This window comes from Hemicordylus capensis, chromosome 14 (genome assembly GCF_027244095.1).
Source record: "Hemicordylus capensis ecotype Gifberg chromosome 14, rHemCap1.1.pri, whole genome shotgun sequence".
In the NCBI taxonomy this organism is placed as follows: Eukaryota; Metazoa; Chordata; class Lepidosauria; order Squamata; family Cordylidae; genus Hemicordylus; species Hemicordylus capensis.
In genome coordinates, this window is record NC_069670.1 from 13922891 (window position 1) to 13944400 (window position 21510).

The following is a 21510-nucleotide window of genomic DNA, read 5'->3' on the forward strand; positions in this document are numbered from 1 at the left end:
AGGACTTAGGGTAAGTTCTCGGGTTGCAGGGTGTGGCTTCAAGGTCAGAAGTAGCGTGTAGGGCAGCTAATTTTAGAAACAGAAGACAAAGACTTCCCCTTTGGGAGACTTGGCTTGACGGAGAACTGTGTCCCAGGTCACCCGAGTCCTGTTGGCGCTTGTAAGCGGCATGACCAGCATGGGGCTAACGGTAGGGCAGAATTCTGGGCCCCGTGTCCGGTGAAAAGCCACGGTTAAACTTGTTAGGGCATGCAGTTTCTTTGTGAAGTAGATACAGTCTCTCTAACCCAGGCAATTATTATCTCCTCCTCCTCCTCAATCCCCATCCTCAATCCCAATCAATCAATCAATCTCCCGGGGTAACATAAGAAGAGCCCATTGGATCAGGACCATGCACAGGGTCTATTTTCGACTGGCCACTGAGAAAAGCCCCTGCCAACCCTTGACAGGATGGGTTTGGAGGTACACGTTCCAGATGGAAAACACGAGGTATTCTCCGCTGCCACCGCCTTCTTCCAGTGGGTGGTCCCAGGATCCTTCCTCCCCAAAACATCCCCCAGATTCCAAATCTATAGGAATGATTTCGCTGCTCCCTCGAGCATTGCCCCAGCTCCCCCCCCCCCCCCGTGGCCGTGGCTGTGGCTGCAGTGCCCTCTCCTGGGCCCTCTTTGCCAGCAGCAGAAACGCGTCCTCTTGGAAGGGCCTGGCCGGGCCTCTCTGCAGAGACCCCTCTCTCCTCGGCATTGGAGCTTGCAGGTTCCCCTCTCCTGGCCCTGCCTGCCTGCAAGAGCTGGTGGGGCTCAGTGGGGCTCCGAGGAGGCCGTTTCCCTTCAGGGTCCACTGGACGGAGAGCAAGGCGGGAGACGGGATATCCTGGCACGCCTCGACTACCCGAAAAGAGGAAGAGGAAATTTAAAAAGCACTGCATTTGTTGCAAATATAGATACGAACTCTTTTTAGTCTGCATGGGGATAGGCCGTGTGGTTGCTGAGAAGAAATGCTGCTAAAATATTTCCTTTTTACAAAAGCATATCTAAATTGACCATTGTTTTGTTGTTAATCTTTGTAAATGATGTATTAGCAATTTTAATATTGGATGTAATTGCATAAAAGGCCTGCATCTCAAATACTGAGAGATTCTAGTATTAAATGGGGGGAAAAATGTTTCTTTTTTCAGTGGCTTTGGGGCTTTTCCTTGCAGTTCCATTTTATTTACACACACACACACACACACACAATCCGACTGACTCAGTTACTAGGAATGCTTCCCGTTCCCTGGTCCGTTGTCTTTTTAGTTTTTCTTTTTAGCAAAGAAAAGGCTTCTGGGCAGTGTTCCTTGGAAGGATTCCCAGAGATTGTAGACTACAACTCCCAGCATTCTCAGCTGCTGTAGCCTTTGGCTGGGGATTATGGGAGTTGTAGTCAATATCTTGGAATCCCTCTTATAGCCTGGGGACCGCCAAGACGAATGGAATATATGGTGGGCAATACTATTGTGGAAAGTGCACACTTCGCCAGATATACTAGACTCATTCACATGATGATACTTCCGACCAAGTTTGGAGATCCTGAACTTGGGTAGGGCACTCCTCCTACCCTATTTAGCATCATGTGAACAAGCACAGTCAGTGTCACGCTTGCTTAGCAGATACAGACACGGTAGAGGTAAGCTGGGTGACCCAATGGCAGGGCCCAAATGGTGCCTTCTGTGAGCATTTTGTGCAAGGCGCAAATGTGCAAAAGATGGAAAGTCTCTGGTAGGGAAGCCTCGATCACCACTGCTGGGGGCGCATTTCAGCCCCGGGGGAATCCAGTATCAGGGGGTCTGAGAAGGCTTCTCCCAGCCGTTTGGAGAGCACGGTGGGGAAGAGAGGGCGGGACAGAGAGCCCCACACCCCGCTGGGGAGGACTTGGCCAAGGAGGGCTCCCTCCAGCAAGGGAGAACGAGGCATCTGCCTGGGGCCCAGGAGGAGTCCTTGCAAGGGGGCGAGACTCTCTCTCCCTCCCCAACGGGCACGTCTCGCTTCCAACCCGCACGGGACTCTGCGCAATCTGCAGTTGCGACGCAAAGCGGCAGCACAGCTGCAGCAGCCCGCTTCGCCGCCCCTGGCTTGGAATGGTCGCGTCCTCCTCCTCGTGCTGCAGCTGGCGATGTTCTCATTGGTGCGGCGGCGGGTTAGAACGTTCAGGCCCGGGGGACGAGACCATAGGCAGGCAAGCGAGGGGGGAGTGAGGAAGGTGGGGGGCGGAGTTCTCGCGATGACTCGGAGCCAGCCCGGCGGCCGACTCCCTTTGCTAGTCGACGGGAAGAGAAGCTCCGGGAAGGCGCTCGCGGCGGCGGCGGAGGAAAGCCCGAAGAGCCGGTAACGGGGGCGGGGGGCGCTCGCCCGGGGCACGAGGAGGGGGGTGGGGGGTGGGGGGTGGGCTGCCCGCAGTGAGCCCCCGCGGCCGCCCCACGTGCAGGCGGCAGGATCCTGCGCTTCCCCTTTAAGAGCCCCGCTGCGGCTTCGGCGCCTTCTCGGCGCGGCTGTTCTTTGGGGGTTCGCTTTGTTGGGTGGGCTGCCGGGAGGCCCTTCTCCTGGGAGGACGTGGCTGCTGGTTTTGCAGAAGTCCTTACCCACCGTGATGTGTTATTTTTGAGATTTATGGTGCATAATCGCAGAATGCAATCTCGGGTTTGTTCTGGCGTGTAGTTTCCTAGGGAAGCAGAAACCGCCTCTCTAACCCAGGCAATTATCTCCTCCTCCTCAACCCCCACCTAACATAAAAAGAGCCCCTTGGATCAGGCCCAAGGCTGGTTCAGCCCAGCACTCGGGCCCCCCCAGTGGCCCACCAGCTGCCTTGGGAAGCCACACAACCCGGAGAAGGAGGCATTTCCTCGTTGCTCCCTTTCAGCTGGATTCAAAAACACCCCACCTCTGAGCCTGGAGGTAGCCTCTAGTCATTGGGACTAGTAGCCATTGATAGACCTGCCCTCCATGAATTTGCCTAAAGACAGCCAAGCTGGTGGCCATCACCCCATCTTGTGGCAGAGAATTCCAGAGATGAATTCTGCACTGTGTGACGAAGTCCTTCCTTTTGCCAGCCCTAAATGCCCTGGCTATCAGTTTCATGGGATGGCCCCTGGTTCTAGTGAGGGGTGTGAGAAATAACAACTTCTCTCTATCACACCATGCATGATTTTATAAACCTCTATCATGCCTCCACTTCGTCTCTAAACCCCAGAGCCCCAGATGTGGTGGCCTGACCGCATTGCATTGTCCTGCTGGGGTTCAGGAGGTTTTAGCCCCAGAACCTCTCAGTCTCAGGCTGCAGCCTAGAAATGTGCAAAAGGATAAGAGTGCTCCTGTGCATGTGCAAGGTGCAAGAGCTGGTGGGGTTCTGAGGATGCCATTTCCCTTCAGGGTCCACTGGACGGAGAGCAAGGCGGGAGTCAGCGAATATCCCGGCACGCCTCGACTACCCGAAAAGAGAGATCACTCGGATCCTTCATGTTTTCCGATGAGATGGTTTATTTATCTTTTAAATGCATTGTGCCTAATACGGGGGTCCCCGGGCAGTGTGGGATTGCGATTCTCATCATCCGTTGCTATTGTGGCTGGGGATTATGGGAGTTGTAGTCCAACATATTGCCTAATGCTAACATATCCCCTGCTAACTTGGCAAAGAGGCACCTTTTAACGTGGTGATTCTCTTTATTTAGCAGGGGGAGAGTGACTGGCCCTCTCCACCCCCAGCACAGGACCTCCAGTGACTGTTGATGGTGTCTATCTGATGTTTCTTTTTAGATTGTGAGCCCTTTGGGGACAGGGAGCCATCTTATTTGTTTATTGTTTCTCTGTGTAAACGGCCCTGAGCCATTTTAGGAAGGTCAGTATAGAAACTTAATAAATAATAATAATGCAGAGATACCCAACTCTGGCTCCCCAGATGTTGATGGACCCAGATGCTGCCATCATCTCTGTTGGCCATTGTGGCTGGGAGTGATGGGAATTGTAGTCCAGCAGTGTCTGGGCACCCAAGGCTGAGAACGCTGCTCGCTGCCATTCGTAAGGTTGGAAGCCTCTATCCTGTCCCCCCTTGCCACCTTTCCCTAAACTTAAAAAGCCCCAGACTCCAGCCCCCTCCTCGGTTGGGTTCCCCTCTTCTGCTCCTTTTCCAGTGGTAGACTCTCCTTTTTCAGAGGGATCAACCAGAACTCTACAGCTTATTCAAAGTGTAGCCGCGTCGTATCTGGATTTAGATCCCGCTTTTGGTCCAAAAGCACATTTCCAAAGTGGCTTCCATAGCAAAAGGAATGAGAAAACATCCTGAGGTTTCCGCAGCAGAATATTCAGCAATAGACGATGAGACCCCTATCAGGAAGCCCAGCGATCTCTGTGTGTAAGCATCTGCCCTACAGCAAGAGCACATTAGCACTTCCAGTTACCCAGTTGTTTAATGTAAGCGCTTCTGAAATGATCTGGATTGTACTTTGAGGCCTTGGTATTATTATGTTTTTGTGTGGGGGGGGGGTGATGATTTGGAAGTCTGTGGTCCCATTGGTTCATTTCTTTAATGTGATTTGAACATATTATTCCATTATTGTGAGCCGCCCAGGCCAGGGTTTCTTAACCTTGGGCCCCCAGATGGTGATGGACTACAACTCTCATCATCCCCAGCCACAATGGACATGGCTGGGGATGATGGGGGTTGTAGTCCATCGCCATCTGGGGGCCCAAGGTTAAGAAACCCTGCCTAGGGACTTCTTTGTATGGGGCAGCATAAAAAGGTGATAAATAAATAATGTTACTCCTCATTCTTATCTGCCATCCATTATGTTTCTCTTTAAGTAGAAAGCCTCGGAAGGAGGGCTTTCTATTGTCAAGACAGTGTGTGGGGCATATTGGATTTATTTAGCACTAACTGACCCACACGGAGCATCTGTGGGCTCTTTGGGGCCAGCTGTTCTCCCCTTGGTGCCAAGGAGAAAAGAGTTTCCATTCCCCAAAGGGCTTACAGTCTAACAAATTAAAGGAATCAGCAGGGAAATGTACAAGATCCCATGAAATATTCAAGGGCTCCACATTAACCAGGCAGATTGGGCGCCCAATCCGCCTTGCTAATGTGGAGCCCTTGGAAATTTCATGGGATCTTGTACATTTCCCTGCTGATTCCTTTAATTTGTTAGACTGTGAGCCCTTTGGGGAATGGAAACCCTCTTCTCCTTATTGTTTTTCTATGTAAACTGCTTTGAGAACTTTGTTTGGTTGAAAAGTGGTCTATGAATGATGAATGAATAAAGGAATAAAAGAATTCACAGCTGCCTCTGTCCAACATGGTTGCATTTCCTGAGAGTAATTGAATGGTTTCCAGAGTCACTGGTGTTTTTCCTTACGACTCCCACTTCGTGTGGCATTCAGGGGCCACTCCCCCGCTGGATTGGGCAAGGCGAAGACCACACGAGGGGTCCGGACCTTTAAATTCTCACCCCGATTGGGCAAGACCTGCGAGGTCTTTAAATGGCTTATCTGCTGCACGGACTAGGGCTGGCCCAGCCCGGCATCCTCTCGCCTGCAACACAAACAGGGCAGGGGGCAGCAGACCAGAATGCGGTCTCGGGACTCCCAGCGCCCACTCGGCTATTCCGGCAGGCATAAGCCGGATCCCTGCTCTGAGTCAGGGTCAAGTTCCTGCCTCGCCTCCAGCAGCGCCCCAAACACACTTCCAAGAGCCGCGCTGGCAGTGCGCAGAATCGGAGGAGGAGGAGAGGCCACACCTCTGTAGATGATGTCATTCAGACCCCGCCCCCCCACCCGGCGAAATAAGTATTAGTTCCGAAAACATTTGCTCAACAAACCTAGTGGCAGAGTGTGGTAGGCTGCTGCTTGGGACGCCGAAGGTCGGGAGTTCGATTCCCCGCAGGGGTAGAAAGAAAAAAAATATTTTATTTTTATTTTTTTTTAAATCCGCTAGCTGGCAATAAATATAAGGTCGGTTCTTTCCCTGGGTTATGGGCCCTACTCACCTTCTCACCTCAAGCTCGCTCCGCAGCCCCAAATGGGGTCCTGCCAAGGTGGGCCATTTGAGACTGCGCAACTTGCCCAAGGCTACGCAGGTGGCAGGACCCATAACCCGGTGTAACAACCGACCGACTAAAGTAATGGACGATCGCGGCAGCGGCACCCACGGGGATTCGAACCGTCAGCTTCTCGCATCCTAGGCGAGTCGCTTCCCCGCTGCGCCACCGCGGCCGATGCTTCCAAATCGAGTCCTCGAACTCTTGTAGCGCCGACCTGCTGGAAACCACAAAAAAAAAAATTATTACGTTTTAAGCCCTTTTTATAAATAAAATCAAGTTGCTACAAATAACAGCCACTAGATCTTTCTATTTTATTTTTTGTTCCCGTCCTCTCGAGTGTAAAAAAGCCAAGCTGGTTGCTTGTTTCACTCTGCCGCTCTGCTGGGTTAAGTGCAGCAGCAGGAAAATAAAATAAAATCAACCAAAGCTGCCGGCGGGGGAGGGGGGGGCTGCCCGTCAGCTGGGGATCGGGGTGCGCTGCCTCGGACCATGGAGGTTCCACTGAGCTACGCAGCCCTCTCCGCCCACGGCCGGGCCCCATTGCTCGGGAAAATGCCTGCAGATCCGCACCTGGAGCGCGGAGAGAGACTCGCGCAGGCGCACCTCCCGCCTCCCAGCCAGGCTGCTCCCCCGCCGCAGCACCGCAACAACACCCGACGTGCAGCGAACTGCAGAGGAATCCCTGCCCAGACTCATCATCAGGGCACAACGACTGAGATCACACGACGGGGCCGTGGCTCGCTCAGGGGCAGAGCATCTGCCTGGCAGGCACCAGGTCCCCCGCCCCGGCCCAACAACCCCTGATCGCCACCGCATCTTCCAGGAGGGCTGGGAAAAGCTCCTGCAACCCAGGAGAGATGCTGCCAGTCAAAGCAGACGACAGAGAGCATCTGCTTGGCACGCAGAAGGTCCCAGGTGATCAGGGGTACATACACTGCCTCGGAAGAGGGAGCAGCTAACAAGCAAATCCACTGAAGAAGCTCTGTCTAATCTCCGCCCCCCTCGCTCTGCCCCACTGCCATCTCAGCCCATGGCCAGGCCCCATTCACACACACCGCAACAACACCCGACATGCAGCAAACTGCAGCAACAGAGTCCTAAGACGGAGGAATCCCTGCCCAGATTCATCAGGTCACTCACGACGACTGAGATCACACTACAGGGCCGTGGCTCGCTCAGGGGCAGAGCATCTGCTTGGCATGCAGAAGGTCCCAGGTGATCAGGGGTACACTGCCTCTGAAGAGGGAGGCTCTATTGAGCAGCTGACAAGTAAACTAACTGAAGCAGCTCTGTCTAATTTCCGCCCTCCTCACTCTGCCCCACTGCCATCTCAGCCCATGGCCAGGCCCCATTCCTTGTGTGATCTTGCCTGCAGATCTGCATCCGTACCCATGGCGGGAAGAGGGCTGGACGGGCACTCTCCATTTGGGAGTGTGCTAGTTTCCAAGCCAGGCTGCTTCCTCGCCGCACTGCAACACCCGATGTGCAGCGAGCTGCTGCAGCAGCAGAGTTCTGCGACTGAGGAATCGCTGCCCAGATTCATCGGGGCACGACTATCACATTACGAGGCCATTGCTCTGTGGCAGAGCATCTGCCTGGCAGCCACCAGGTCCTCCCCGGTCCAACAACCCCTGATCGCCACCGCATCTTCCAGGAGGGCTGGGAAAGGCCCCTGCTGGGAGAGACCCCTGCAACCCTGGAGAGATGCTGCCAGTCAGAGAAGGCGAGGCTGAGCGGGACGGACCAGAGATCGGACTCCACACACAGCACACAAGGCGGCTACTCCCTAGGATCCTAGCCTTCGCCTAGAAGAGCAAGGTTTCTTAACTTTGGACCCCCAGATGAACTACAACTCCCATAAACCCCAAGCAAAAGCATCTGAGGATTCTGGGAGTTGTAGGCCAACAACTCCCGGGGGCCCAAGGTTAAGTAACCCTGGCCTAGAGCCTTGTCCAGGAGAGAGCAACGGGGAGCAGCGAGGGGCACCCCCTTCATACGTGAAAGGGGGGAGAAGCACGGGGGAAGTACACGTGTTGCAAAAAAAAAAGCGCCACACCAAGAAAGGGGCCGAAGACGAAGGGCTCTTAAAGGGAAAGCGCAGGGTTCAGCCTGCACGTGGGCGGGCAGCGGGGGGGGGCTCCCACCATGCAGCCCGCCCACTCCCCCCCCCGTCATGCACCGGACGAATGCCCCCCTCCCCGCCGCCATTACATACCGGCTCCGGCATCCCACCACCGCCGCCGCCGCCACCAGCGCCTTCCCGGAGGTTCTCTTCCCGTCGAATAGCGAAAGGAATTGACCGGGCTCCGAGTCCTCGCGAGAACTCCGCCCGCCCCCCCCCGCCCCCCGTGGCTCGCCTCAATGGTCTCCTCTCCTCCCGTCCCGGCCGCGCCTGAACGTTCCAGCCCGCCTCCGCGCTCCGCACCAATGAGAACGTCTCCAGCGGCGCCACGAGGAGGAGGACGCGACCATTCCAGAGGCGGCAGCGGGGGAGGAGGGGCGGAGGGTCAAGCCTGCAGCCACCCAGGCAGAGTCCAGCGCGGGCTGGAAGCAATGCATGCTCGCCCGCCCGCCCGCCCAGCCTGGCAGCAGGGGTGGGGTGGGCAAGGGAAAGAGAGTCTCGCCCCCTTGCAAGGACTGTTCCTGGGCCCCAGGCAGACGCCCCTTTCTCCCTCGCTGGAGGGAGCCCTCCTCCCGGGCGGGGCTGGCAGTGGCGACGGGGGCGGCTTCTACGGTCCCTCTCGCCCCTAGAGGCGCAGGGCATCAGTTTGGGCATCATCCTCTGCTGGGGCATCAGTTTGGGCAGACCTGGCCCAACTCCCCTCATCCCGGCCCACCCCGCTCTCCCTGCCATCCGCCCGGCTCAGCTAAGCGGCGCCTTGAGTTTGAAGGAAAGGCTCTTACAGTTGGGATGAAGTCTAGTCTCGGGAGGTTCTTCCGAGCTCAACGCTGCTGCTGCTGCTGCTGGGAAGCTGGGCTGCTTTTCTCACTCTCTGCTCTTCCTTCCTTCCTTCCTGCTTGTCTTTCTCTCCTCCCTTCTGCTCCTCTTTTTCTCCCTCCTTTCCTTCTTCCTCTCCTCTCCTTTCCTCTCTCTCCTGTTTTGTTTACATCTCTGCAAAACACATTGGGACATGTCCTCTCTCTCAAGGGCCTGGCCAGGCCTTTCGGCAAAGGCTCCCTGAAGAACAGAGCCCTGGCAAGGTGTGGGGCCCCCTTCCAGTTAATTCTAATGGGGGTTAAAAGAGCGGGGCCCGGGGAGGTCGCCCTGCTTGCTGTGCCCGAAGGACAGCCCTGAACAGGGCAGCCCCTGATAGACCTCCGCTTCGGATCTCTCCCTTGGAAACGCACCTGGGCATTGGAGTTTGCAGGTTGCCCTCGCCTGGCCTAGCTCTGTGTGGCTCTGGTCATGCCGTTTCCCTTCGGGGTCCACTGGATGGACAACAAGGTGGGCGTCTTGGGAAATCCTGGTGCCTGCCGCCTTGCCCCTGGCCGCAAGACTGGCCGCAAATACATATTGCCTAATGCAGGGGTCCCCGGCTGCTGCGAGACTTCAACGCCCATCATCCAGTGCCACTGTGGCTGAGGAGGACGGGAGTTGTAGTCCAACAATGTCCAAGGACCCACAGTTGGAAAGTGCCAGCCTAGTGTTTAGAATGGCCATCTATAAATACAGGGCTGCAGTGTTTCGATTGTATGTAAACAATGCAGGTCAAACCTGCAAGACGAGAGCTAAAACGTCTCCACTGACAATCCCAAACTTGGTATGACAAATTCCTCCCCTTTGAAACTCTGCTGCTATGAGGCCAGAGACACAAGCTGGCATGCAGAGGAGGAGGAAGCCTTTTCGGGATCCCTTTTCTTCCCACCAGGAGTTCTCAACCTTGGATCCCCAGGTGTTGACAGACTACAACTGCCATCATCTCCGTTGGCCATTGTGGCTGGGAGTGATGGGACCACTCCTAAGGTTATAACCCCTATCCCCCCCTTATCACCTTTTCCTCCACTTAAAAAGCACCAGACCCTGTTGCCTTTTCTCATAAGGAAGGTGCTCTTGCATCTGCACCTTTCCTAGTTCTATAGTGTCCTTTTTCAGATGCGGCAACCAGAACTGTACAGAGTGCTCTCAATGTGGCTGCATCATATATCCCACTTTTCATCAAAAAACGAACCTCATAGTGAAAAACGAGGAAACCTCCTAATGTTTACACAGAGGAATATAGGCTATTAGGATTCTATCAAGAACCACCGTGATCTTGGAGGAAGGCCTAATGTTCTCAAGTTGATGTATACATGTTCACAATTCTTTAAAGTAAGGACTTCTGCAGTCATCTGAACTGTACCATGGGGTATTTGTATTCGTGGGGGGTGGGGTTTGAAAGTCTGTAACTATTAATTCATTCCTTTCATATAATTCTAATCTTATATAGTATTAGTCCATTATTTTGCTCCTAATTCTAAAATGACCATCCATTATGTTACTTTCTTTCTATATATGCAAGGAGGTTTGAAAAGGCTTTCTGTTGTGATGACGACATTTTTTATGTATTGGATTTTTTAGAACGTCACTGTGAAGCCTTTAATAGATTATGGAATTTTGCATGTTTCCTTTTTATCCACAGCCGCTTGCGTACAATAGTGTTAGCCCAAAACATGGGAGGCACTTTTGGGGAGTAATGAAATGGTTTCCTGAGTATCTTGTGTCTCCTCCTTTTCTGATGTTTTTGTCAGCTTGGAAGCCTCACTTTCTCCTGTGGAACAACAGGTGTGGGTGCATCTATAGGGAGGCTCCCCGGCTGGATTGGGCAAGGCCAGGTCCGGACCTTTAAATTCTCACTCTGATTGGACAAGACAGAGGCTGGGTCTTTCATAGGCGATTTATCGGCTAAATGGACTATGTCTGGCCCTGACCTCTGCGAAGGACCTTTTCTCAGAAGCTCATCTGCAGCACAAAGGTGGCTAACCCGTCTGGCTGCAAATCCCTTCTGGACCCTTTTTATAATGAGGCTAAATTCCCAGGTAGGTCATCGGCTTTTTATTTGTTTTTTATTTTGTCTAACAGTAATATTAATGTTCCAATCATGAGTTTCAGGGAGTATTAGATTATGAAAATTATTTTTATATATATTTATACACACACACACACACACACACACAATATGTTGTTATATTCTGAACTCTGTTCTGTAAGAAAGTACAGGTAAAATCACAGTTGCTGTAGGTTATTACTTATTGTTTTATATTTTTGTCTGGTCAATGACTGTAATAAAGATTCCATTCTATTCCCAAACCCGGGTAGTAGAATTTCTGGTTGTGTGAATGACCTTATAGTGAGACCTTATAGTCTTCCTTCCTACCTGTTGGTGTGGTGTTTTTCTCTCCAGTCTACACAGTGTGGTTTAGTGGTTAGAGTGTTGGACTAGGACCAGGGAGACCTGAGTTCAAATCCCCACTCAGCCAAGAAACTCACTGGGTGACTCTGGGCTAGTCATGAATCTCTCAGCTTAACCTACCTCACAGGGTTGTTGTGAGGATAAACATAACCATGTACACTGTTCTGGGCTCCTTGGAGAAAGAGCAGGATATAAATGTAATAATAATTTTTTTTAAACGGCTAGCCGCTGCCAGTCTGGGTAGACAATCTTGAGCTAGGTGGACCTATGGTCTGACTCAGTATATGGCAGCAATGGTGCCTCTAATTTTTTTTCATCTCTGTGTGGAATGAGTTTTGTTCTGGGCGGCAGTATCAAGGCGCTGTGTGCACACAATCATTCAAAGTGGGGCCTTCCTAATTCAACCTGAGCGGGATCTGAAATTAACTGAGCAGACATTGGAAAACTTGTGAGCGCGCGCATGTGCGCACGCCTTAGAGGGAACAGTGTGTGGCAGCTTCCGATGTTCCTAAGAGGACCCTGAAGTTACTGCGTGCGGATAAGGAGCTCTCAACACGCCCAGAGGACTCTTCCCCCAACGCCAGCCCATCTCCAGGACCGAGGAGCTTGCTTGTGGACGGCGTGTCCCCCTCTCCACCGGCCGCCCAGGCATTGCCCTTTTAAGAGGGGACGTTTGCTGCTTCAATGGGCTCTAGAGTCCAAGCATGTCCATTGTTGCTGGCGCTCCCATCCCTGGCAGCTCCATTGTACGCCCAAGGAGCGCGGCACTCGGGGGGCCCCTCCGCGCCAGGAGTTTGGCCAGAGACAGCCGGGGACCCGGACTGGAGAAGCGTCCGGCAGAGTGTGCCAACCCTCAGCCAGGGGGAGCCACATCGGAATTCGGGACCCTCAGCCCCCTGTGCCTCCCAGGGGCACACCGGGCACCCTCCAAAAGGCAAGTGGAACCATCCCTCTTTCGGGACGGGGGGTGGCCATGCTCCCCTACTGGCCCTGCCTGTCGGGCCCTTCTCACCCACAGGCGGGTCCCGGGGTGTGTGTGTGTCTGCTCCTGTGCCTTCGTAAGGAGCAGGAACTAGGCAGAAGACATTCTTCCCCCTGGCAGCGCTCCTGCCCGCTTGCTCTCCCCGCCTCGGGGGCTGCTCACTGGGTCTGTCACAAAAGCTCCCCGCCCCACACACAGACAGGGATCCAAAGTCAAGATCCAAGTGGAGTCGGCAGTTTTTGCACAGCGATGCCATCCCGGTCACTCTCTCAAGCGGCGGGTTCTGGTGGGGCTCTGCACCTGCCCAGCCATCGTGCAGGCGGGATTCTGGAGCGAATTAGGGTATGCCCCCCACCCCACCCCACCCGGACGGCTCCTCACTGCCTGCGTGTGTGTGTGCGGCATTCACTTGACCGTTGCTGGGACACTTGTCGCCACGGCAACGTCCGAGTGCCTTGGCCGGGTGATTGTTTAACCCAATTCCCAGCTCTGGAAGTGCCAGTGGAACTCCGGCGGCTTGAGGGACCTGGGTGGGACTCGGGGAGGCTCGGTGCCCCGCCGGTGCATGCATCGGGGGGGCAAGCAAGTTGCAGGGGGTGGCCAGGCGCCCGTGGGAAACTTCTGAACTCTTTTTGCAGAGCTGGTGGCACGGTGCCCTCCGCCTGAGGAGCTCAGCGAGGATGACGCAGCGGCGAGGAGGTGCCCGCGAGCGTCCCCAACGGGCCCTAGTTTTCCGGGAGGGCGGGAGGGATGGGATGGAGTGCAGTGTTGTTCGCTTGCCCGCTAATATTGCACTTGTCCCGGCCTCCTGCCAGCCTGGGCTCACGTCTGGGTGCCTGCTGGGGACGTGCCCAGCCGAGGACGATCCTGGCCTCCCTCACAAACACAACGATGGGGGCTTCCCAGCTGGGACACAGAGCCCGCCTCTGCTTTGGATGGCTAGGAGAAGGTGGGTACCACAGGCCAAAGAACCCATTTCTGTCTGGGGGAAGCTGCTTCCGACTGAGTCAGACCCTCGGTCCATCCCGCTCGGCACCGTCTACACTGACTGGCAGGGGCTCTCCCAAGGTTTCGGGCGGGAGACTCTCAGCCCTACCTGGAGATGCTGCTAGGGGTTGAACCTGGGGCCTTTGGGGTGGAAGCTGGTGCTTTACTGCTGAGCTGAAACTCCTCCTTTGTCTGAGAAGATTTGGACTTTGTTTTGCTGCAGGCTTACTCACAACAGGGCCTGTCAGAAGGGAAAATGACAAGAGGTGTAGCTTCACAGAGGGTATAATAAATAGTATTTGTAAGACGCTTTGCTCTGTACCTTGGTGTGGAATGGAGAGGGCTTTCTAATGCGCAACGTAACTGGCTTTGAGCAGGGGCCGATCCACACTACAAACTTCCCCTTCCTAGAGAACCGTAAGGACTGTAATTTTCCAAAGCAGAGGGGGAAAGATCTCTAGCAGAGAACTCCCAGGACCCCCCCCCCAAAATTACAGCTCTCGGGATTCTTTGGGAGGAGGGGGAAGCAAGAATGGTTGAAGCAGCGTCAAACTACGGTCTGTAGGACAGGCCTGTCAGAGCACTGCTAACTCGTCTTTTTCCGGAAAGAAAGAGAACCCTGGAACCAGAGCTTTCTGCTGCTCTGTGTGACCCATGGCGAAAAACACAATCCAGAATGTTGCAGGGTTAGGGGTGAATATGGGGCAGGCTTAGAACACGAGGTTCAAATCAGGGATGGCCCTGGACACAGTGAGGCCTGCGAGGTGCGTTCCACCCACCCTCTCCCCAAACAACAAAAGGACAGAGAAAGTAGGACATCATCCAGAACTTTATGGGCAAATTGTTTCCCAAAGGAAGACCAACACCAGAGGGCATCAGTTGCATGGGTGGGCATGAGCTCTGTACCGGCCCTCTCCTACTGGCTGGCGCCCTCGCTCTGCCCACAATCCTTGGTTGTTTTCTGCCGTCAAGGACTCTGGTCTTGCCAACCCTGCAGACAAGAATGCGGCTCCTGACTTTCCAGGAGCTGTCGGGCGAGGAGGGCCCGTTTCCCCGTCCATGGTGCGTGTGTGTATATGGGGCAGGGAGGGGGCGAGGGATGACCACTGACGTTTGACAAGCCCCCCCGGGGTCTCTGTGGAAAGACCTGGTCCAGCATGGGGGGTGGTGTGCTCCTTCTGGCTCTCCTTCATGGGGCTTCCAGCAGCATCCGGCGGAACGGCTCAAAGTCCACGGGGACCGTGTCTGTCCAGGAAGAAAGAATGAGAAGCATTATCACCGAGGCTTTGTAGTGGGCCTAGAAATCTCAGCCCAGTCTACCTTGGGAAACACATCTGCAAGACCGACAGAGCTGTTCCATCTCGGTTAGACCAGAGGTTCCGAACATGGCCGCCCCTTCCAGAGGTTGCTGAACTACAACTCCCATCATCCCTAAGCTATAATTTATCGAGGCTGGAGATGATGGAAGTTCTCCCATACAATCCCTAGAACTTCCTGGGGACAGTGGGGCAGAGTGGTAGGACGTACACTGTGGCAAAGCATAAACGGTGATCTTGTATGTTGCAGGGCAGGTGATAAACGCCAACTTTTTCGGCGCGGTAATATGGCGTTGCAGCCTGAAGTGATGGCCAGTTTAATCACAGAGTTTATTAATTTTTTACCCTGCCTGGAAAGGTTCTGTGCTAGACTGGCTGGAAATTCTAAACAGAGAGGTGAGAATCCCCCACAGGGCATTCCTAGGATCAGAAATATTGCCCTCCAAGAATATTTCTCTCATCCCAGGACCTGGTTCACACAATCGCTCGAATCTAGATTTAATGGGGTTACTGACAAGGCAGGAATCTCAGATTCATCTCAGGTCAGAGACCACCTTGGTGTGGTTTCACACAACCACACGAATGTCAGTAACCTGCATCAAACCTAGATCCGAACGATTGTGTGAACACACCCACCCTAAGCAGCCTCGGTCACGAGGAAACCCTCGTGTATCCACAGGCTTGTACAGCACTCTGCCCCCACATGTGCCACAGGCCTCACCGTTACAACGGTACTGCAGGTTGGACCAGATGATGTTTTCCTGCGAGAAGCAGAAGACCCCCAAGCGCCCGCCTCGCATGGTCGTGTCAAGGACGACGCCTGAGTCGGCAACCAGCTGGGGCCCCTCGTAAAGCAGCACCCTGTGGGAGAAAAACAGAGGGACACTGAGAACGTGAAATTATTATTATTATTTATTTATTCGATTTCTATACCGTCCTTCCAAAAATGGCTCAGGACGGTTTACACAGAGAAATAATCAACAAAAAAGATGGATCCCTGTCCCCAAAGGGCTCACAATCTAAAAGAAACGTAAGATAGACACCAGCAACAGTCACTGGAGGGACCGTGCTGGGGGTGGAGAGGGCCAGTTACTCTCCCCCGGCTAAATATAAGACATTCACCACATTAAAAGGTGCCTCTTTGCAAGAAATGCCTCCATGTGGTACAGGCAGGAGAGAGAAGTCTTGAGTTTTTCCCCTCCCACAAACAATCTTGGAGGCAGGTTTTTGGACATCCCAAGGGTGTAGGGTTTGCTTCTGAGGGACTCTCTTTCCCATTTGGCGTGATGCACATCTGGTGTACTTGTAAATCATTTGGGGAGCTACTGGCTCATTTGGTGGCTGCCCCAGAGCTTTGAGAAAATAAAACAAGAGCTTCTCAACCTCTGGCAGCCTTTTAAAACAAACAAACAAACAAAACTCCTTAAGATGCACCTGTTTTCTCAAGCTTTCAGTTAACAACATTTTCTTAAACTGTTTGGATGGTTTATATTGTGCTGTTTTTTATTTTGGCTGCATTTTTAAAAATCATGTAAACCGCCTAGAGAAATATATATTAGGCACTTGATATTCAACAAACCAACAGAGATTAGAAAGATACCAGACGTTTCCAGTACATTCTGTCTTTGCAAAGAAACTCCCCCCCCCACTGCCCAGTTATCTGGGGAACTCCTTACAGCAGCAAACAGAAAGCACTACTTTTACCAAGGATGGCTCCCAAATCCCAGGGAAGTAACTGACTCACAACCACAACATCACAGCCATTAGAGACCCAACCTCCACCTAAAGTCCCTTTAATGCTAAGTTGGAGCAGCCGCAGAGATCTGGCCTACATGGAGGGCCTGGTGAGGTTAAGAGTGCAGACTAGGGGAGGTTTGGTGCGGGGGCGGGCAAGGTTATCTGCCCCCCATCGTGTGCCAAGAAAGAGGAAAAGTTCCCAGGCCCCGTTCTTCTCCCCACTCCTCCCCCTCTGCCCTCTCCTCCACACGCTCACCCCCCACCTCCCTCCCATTGTCTGGGCTCGTTTGCATTTTAAAAGGCCTGTGGTGGGCCAAGGCATTCCAAGCGGTATTGGGTTGCCATGGCGACCGATACAATGGGCCTAGAGGCCCAACAAGTGAATGGTTCTTGGGAAGAGAGTGGGAAGGGGGGGGGATGCATAAGTTCCCAGTGAACCAAGTCCACCCCCCCCCTCCATCTGCACACACAAACACACACACACACCCTGCCAGCCTCAGGGATCCGCCAACCCCAGAATGAGGGCCAGGCATGCTATTAAACGGGGAATGGCCGAATCTCTGTATCGGCCTCGCCTCTCCCCGTATCGGATGCAGATCGAGTGGATAAAAAGAAGCTCTTCTCCCTCTCTCGAAATATTAGGACCCCAGGGGTTAGAAGTTGAAGCTAAATGCTGGGAGCTTTGGGACAGACCAGGGGAAGGACTTCTCGACACACCGTGCAGCTGAACTATGGAATTCGCTGCCACTGGATGGGGTGGTGGGTGGCCACCAATCTAGGTGGCTAGAATAAGGGGCGATGGACCAATCCAGGGAGGTCAGGGCTATCAATGGCTACTAACTCTACATTTCCCTCAGGTTCAGGGGCGGCATGTCCCTGGATGCCAGGGGATAGGGAGCTGCAATGCGAGGGAAGGGCTGCCCTTTCCTCCCTGCTTGTGGCCAAATCCCAGATGCACCCGACTGGCCACTGCGTGAAGCAGGGTGATGCACCTGAGGGCCCTTTGGCCTGACCCAGCAGGGCTTTTCTAATGCCCTTAGCTGGGGAGGGCAGGTTCAAAGAGGGGCACAGTGCAGTATTTACCTCCAAACCTTTCAGTGCCCCCCACCCACCCCTTGGTGGCTTCCCCCTTTATGGAATCCTAGAGAACCAAAAGGCCACACATTTTACTTCCCCCACATATGTGTTTGTGCTCCATTCGCAGGCGGTGAAAATGGAGAAGCCATATGGGAAATTTGGGGGGGGGCGGGGCCTCCTTGGTGGTGGCCCCCTGCAGGCCAATATTTTTGGTCCTCAGGATGCTATGCCACCCTGCGGTGGTATCTGAAGAGAGCTGGTCTTGTGGCAGCAAGCCTGACTTGTCCCCTTAGCTAAGCAGGGTCTGCCCTGGTTGCATTTGAATGGGAGACTTGATGTTTGAGCACTGGAAAATATTCCTATTAGGGGATGATGGGGCCACTCTAGGAAGAGCTCCTAGGCTCCAAGTTCCCTCCCTGGCAGCATCTTCAAGAGAGGGCTGAGAGAGATTCCTGCCTGCAACCTTGGAGAAGCCGCTGCCAGTCTGTGAAGACAATACTGAGCTAGATAGACCAAGGGTCTAACTCAGTATATGGCAGCTTCCTATGTTCCTAAGAGGATATTCTGGGATGGAGGGAATGGTAACCACTGAGTGCCACGACTTCTGTGAAACTGGCACCCGTACGCAGTGAAAAAGAGAAGCTCGATGGACCAAAATTCATGCCGAAAGTTCCCCAGATAACTTGCAGCGTAGACTAAAAAAAACTACAAGGAGAGGAGAGCCAGCCCAGAAATCGGCGTGCACACACACACACACCCCGCTGCTCACCTGATGTAGCCCACTTGGGGCCGGTGCAAGAGGCGCCAGCGGTAAGAGGTCTTGTCCTTCCACCCCACGTTGCGTGGATCTTTCCAGAGCAGCCGCACCTGGTCAGCGGTGTTGCCTGTGTGCCACAGCGCATTGCGCAAGTATTCACCTGGACCCGTGCTGGACTTCACCGCCTGCCGGTGGGGAGGGCAGGAAAAAAGGAGGAGGCATTATCAACAGGAGGGGAGAGCTGCTCTGGTGGTCGCAAGCCTGACTTGTCCCCTTAGCTAACCAAGCCCAGGCCACGCCCCTTTCACACCCCTTTGATGTCACGCGCAAAGTAGGTGTGGCCCAGGCTTGGGATAGCCCAAGCGAGCTCTTCCTCATCCTTCAGGCAGCGCTTGCTGCCTGACAGTATTTATTTCTCTTTCTCTCCCTCGTTGGAGGAAGGGCAATAAAGGCTGTCAGGCAGCAAACACTGCCTGAAATGCTAACTGCTAACTTGGCAAAGAGGCACCTTTTAACGTGGTGATTCTCTTTATATTTAGCAGGGGGAGAGGAACCGGCCCTGTCCATCCCCAGCACAGCATCCCTCCAGTGACTGTTGCTGGTGTCTATCTTAGGTTTCTTTTTTTTAAATTGTGAGCCCTTTGGGGACCACGGAGCCATTTTATTTATTTATATCTACGTAAACCACTTTGGGAACTTGAGTGTGAAAAGCGGTGTATAAACATTTGTCGTATTCGTATTACCAACCTTGAGCTGCAAGCAAGGCTCGGCCACGGCCCGGAAGGGTGTGGCCTGCCAGTACGCCTGCTCCGTTTGTTTCCACATGACCACGTAAAAGCTCGCACTGTCTTGATAGGCGAAGATAAATCCGGCGTAGTCATCGTCGGTGATGGTATTCACGTGGAAGGTGCCCTCGAAGTCCACCCCGTTGAATGCCGTGTACCCTGGCGCAGAGTGGGGTGGGAAGGGTTAGCAACCATGCCACCATGAGAAAGTGGGGAAGGGGTATATCTATATCTACACACTTGCTACACTCAAAACAGAACCTGTGTTCAAGCTCGTTTACTCAGCCACCAAGGAAACCGTGGCTTCTTATGCGTCCCACCTTTTACCTCCCACCATCCTAAAATACCATAAAACAAATCAATTAAAAACCCATTTAAAAACCCTAAAAAACAACAACCCAGTACATTAAAAACCCCTTACAACAATTTAAAAATCCTGGAAGGCCAGGCCAAAGTATATAAATGCTTCTTACCTACAGCCAGACCTGGGTCGCTGTTCATCGTCTGGACGATTTCCATGCCCTGGGGTGGGGATAAATTAAAAGGGTCAGAGATTAGGCGGGGGGCGGGAGGGTGGGTTAGAGATGATGCGACCCTACAGAAGGAATAAGCAGCTAGCAGCTCTGTCTGACCCCAGGGATGCAGCATCCGATTCCAAGGAGTCGGCCCTGTTATTTAAAAAGCCCAGCGGCTTTTAACCAGAGGTTGCCAGTTTGAACCCCCACCAGTATGTTTCCCAGACTAGGGGAAACACCTCTATCGGGCAGCAGCGATCTAGGAAGATGCTGAAAGGCCTCATCACACATGGTGTGGGAGGAGGCAATGGCAAACCCCTCCTGTATTCTGCCAAAGACAACCACAAGGCCCTGTGATCACCAGGAGTTGACACCGACTCAACGGCACATTTCACCTTTAATACAACCACAAGACAGACACCAGCAACAGTCACTGGAAGTACTGGGCTGGGGGTGGAGAGGGCCAACAAGGGGGTGAAGCGTTGCCTTGCCTGAGAGCAAGACTCCGCCAAAGCCTCCATTACTCTTCATGTTGGGAGGAAGGAGTTAAAGAGCCCTTTGGTTCTCTGGGACTCTCCTTGGGTCCCAGAGCATGGCCTAAAGGCACACGAAGCACACACGTTGATGAAGCTAAGCAGGTCTTGGTGTGGTCAGTGCCTGGATGGGAGACCCCATGTATGCCGCCTTTGGGGATGGGGCTGCAGCTCAGAGGTAGAGCATCTGCTTTGCATGCAGAAGGCCCCAGCTTCAACCCTGGCAGTATCTCCAGGTAGAACGGGGAGAGACTCCTGCCTGAAACCTTGGAGAGCCACTGCCAGTCAGTGTAGACAATCCTGAGCTAGATGGACCTCAGTATAAGGCAGCTCCCAATGGGGATAGCTCACTGATAGAACACAGGCCCTGCATGCATAAATTCTCAGGTTCAGTCCCTGGCAGCATCTCCAGGGAGGGCTATAGCAAAGACTCCTGCCTGAAACCCAGGAGAAGCTGCTGCCAGTCAGTGTAAACAATATTGAGCTGGACCAAGGGTCTGACTCAGTATAAAGCAGCTTCCTATGTAACTATGATCTGTGCACATGATTCAGTAGGTACAGCCTGTCCCCTTGGCCCCCTGTCAATTCAAAATCTGGCATTTAAAACTCCCCAGGATCCTACATGATGCTCCGGAGGCCCTGCCTCCCTTCCGCAAAATAATTTTTAAAAAGAGGCATACAGTCACGTTTCTGAAATCTGTGCAATGCTCTTTCTTTCAAAGCATACCTGGTTGAGAACCACCCAGTTGGGGTCAATTTGAGCATCACCCTCCGGGTCCAGGATGACCGTCTGGTACGCCCGGAAGTCGGTCAGCGTCACCTCGGAGCTCTCCGGGCACACGTCCATCGGGTCGGCCACCGTATCGTTGTCAAAGTCTTCCTCACACGCATCCCCGACGCCATTGCCTGTTCATGGAGGGTAAGAATTGGCAGGTGGTTGAAGGGGGAGAGGAAGAAAGGAGGGGTGCCGTGTAAAGTGGGGCAAGGAGAAGAAAGAGAAGAAGGGGCAATCAAACTGAGACTCTGCCAAGAGGAAGGAGCTGTGTGCTGCTGAAAAGGCAAAGAGGAGAAAGACTTGCATGGCTTAGACAAATTCACAGAGAACTAGTCTATCAATGGCAGGATGCCTCCAAATCCCAGTTACAGGGGAGGCAAGGGGCATGCTTTCCTCTCCTGCTTGTGGGCTCCCCAGAGGCATCTGGTGGGCCACTGGGGGAGAAAGGATGCTGGACTAGACGGGTCTGATCCAGCAGGGCTGTTCTTAAGTTAACTTCCAAGGGAAACCAAACAAGTTTCTACCAGACAAGTGGAATTCCTCGGGGCACTCCTGAGCAGATGGTGCTATAGAAGTAAATATTAGTTTAGTTTAG

General features: G+C 53.4%; 1 protein-coding gene and 1 long non-coding RNA gene across 9 annotated transcripts in view; one reads left to right on the forward strand and one right to left on the reverse strand.

Moving 5' to 3' along the window:
- Positions 1–1865: 1865 nt before the first annotated feature.
- On the forward strand, positions 1866–5021 carry LOC128336963 (uncharacterized). Its single transcript, XR_008312132.1, has 3 exons — positions 1866–2363; positions 3405–4605; positions 4723–5021. It is a non-coding gene; the product is annotated as an uncharacterized LOC128336963 (long non-coding RNA).
- Positions 5022–5907: 886 nt separating this feature from the next.
- THBS3 (thrombospondin 3) overlaps positions 5908–21510 on the reverse strand; it is a 40469-nt gene continuing 24866 nt past the window's right edge. For 3 of the 8 annotated variants that reach the window (XM_053277315.1, XM_053277319.1, XM_053277318.1), the window contains exons 18-23: positions 20868–21046; positions 19566–19614; positions 19055–19251; positions 18320–18492; positions 15458–15597; positions 14232–14665 (exon numbers count right to left, since the gene is read on the reverse strand). In XM_053277315.1, the coding sequence (XP_053133290.1) occupies positions 14610–14665; positions 15458–15597; positions 18320–18492; positions 19055–19251; positions 19566–19614; positions 20868–21046 (794 nt within the window). In that variant the 3' untranslated portion in view covers positions 14232–14609. Of the gene's footprint in view, positions 6279–8965; positions 9174–13529; positions 13662–14231; positions 14666–15457; positions 15598–18319; positions 18493–19054; positions 19252–19565; positions 19615–20867; positions 21047–21510 lie in introns of those variants that run through there. The other 5 variants (XR_008312131.1, XR_008312129.1, XR_008312128.1 and 2 more) reach the window with 5 other exon arrangements.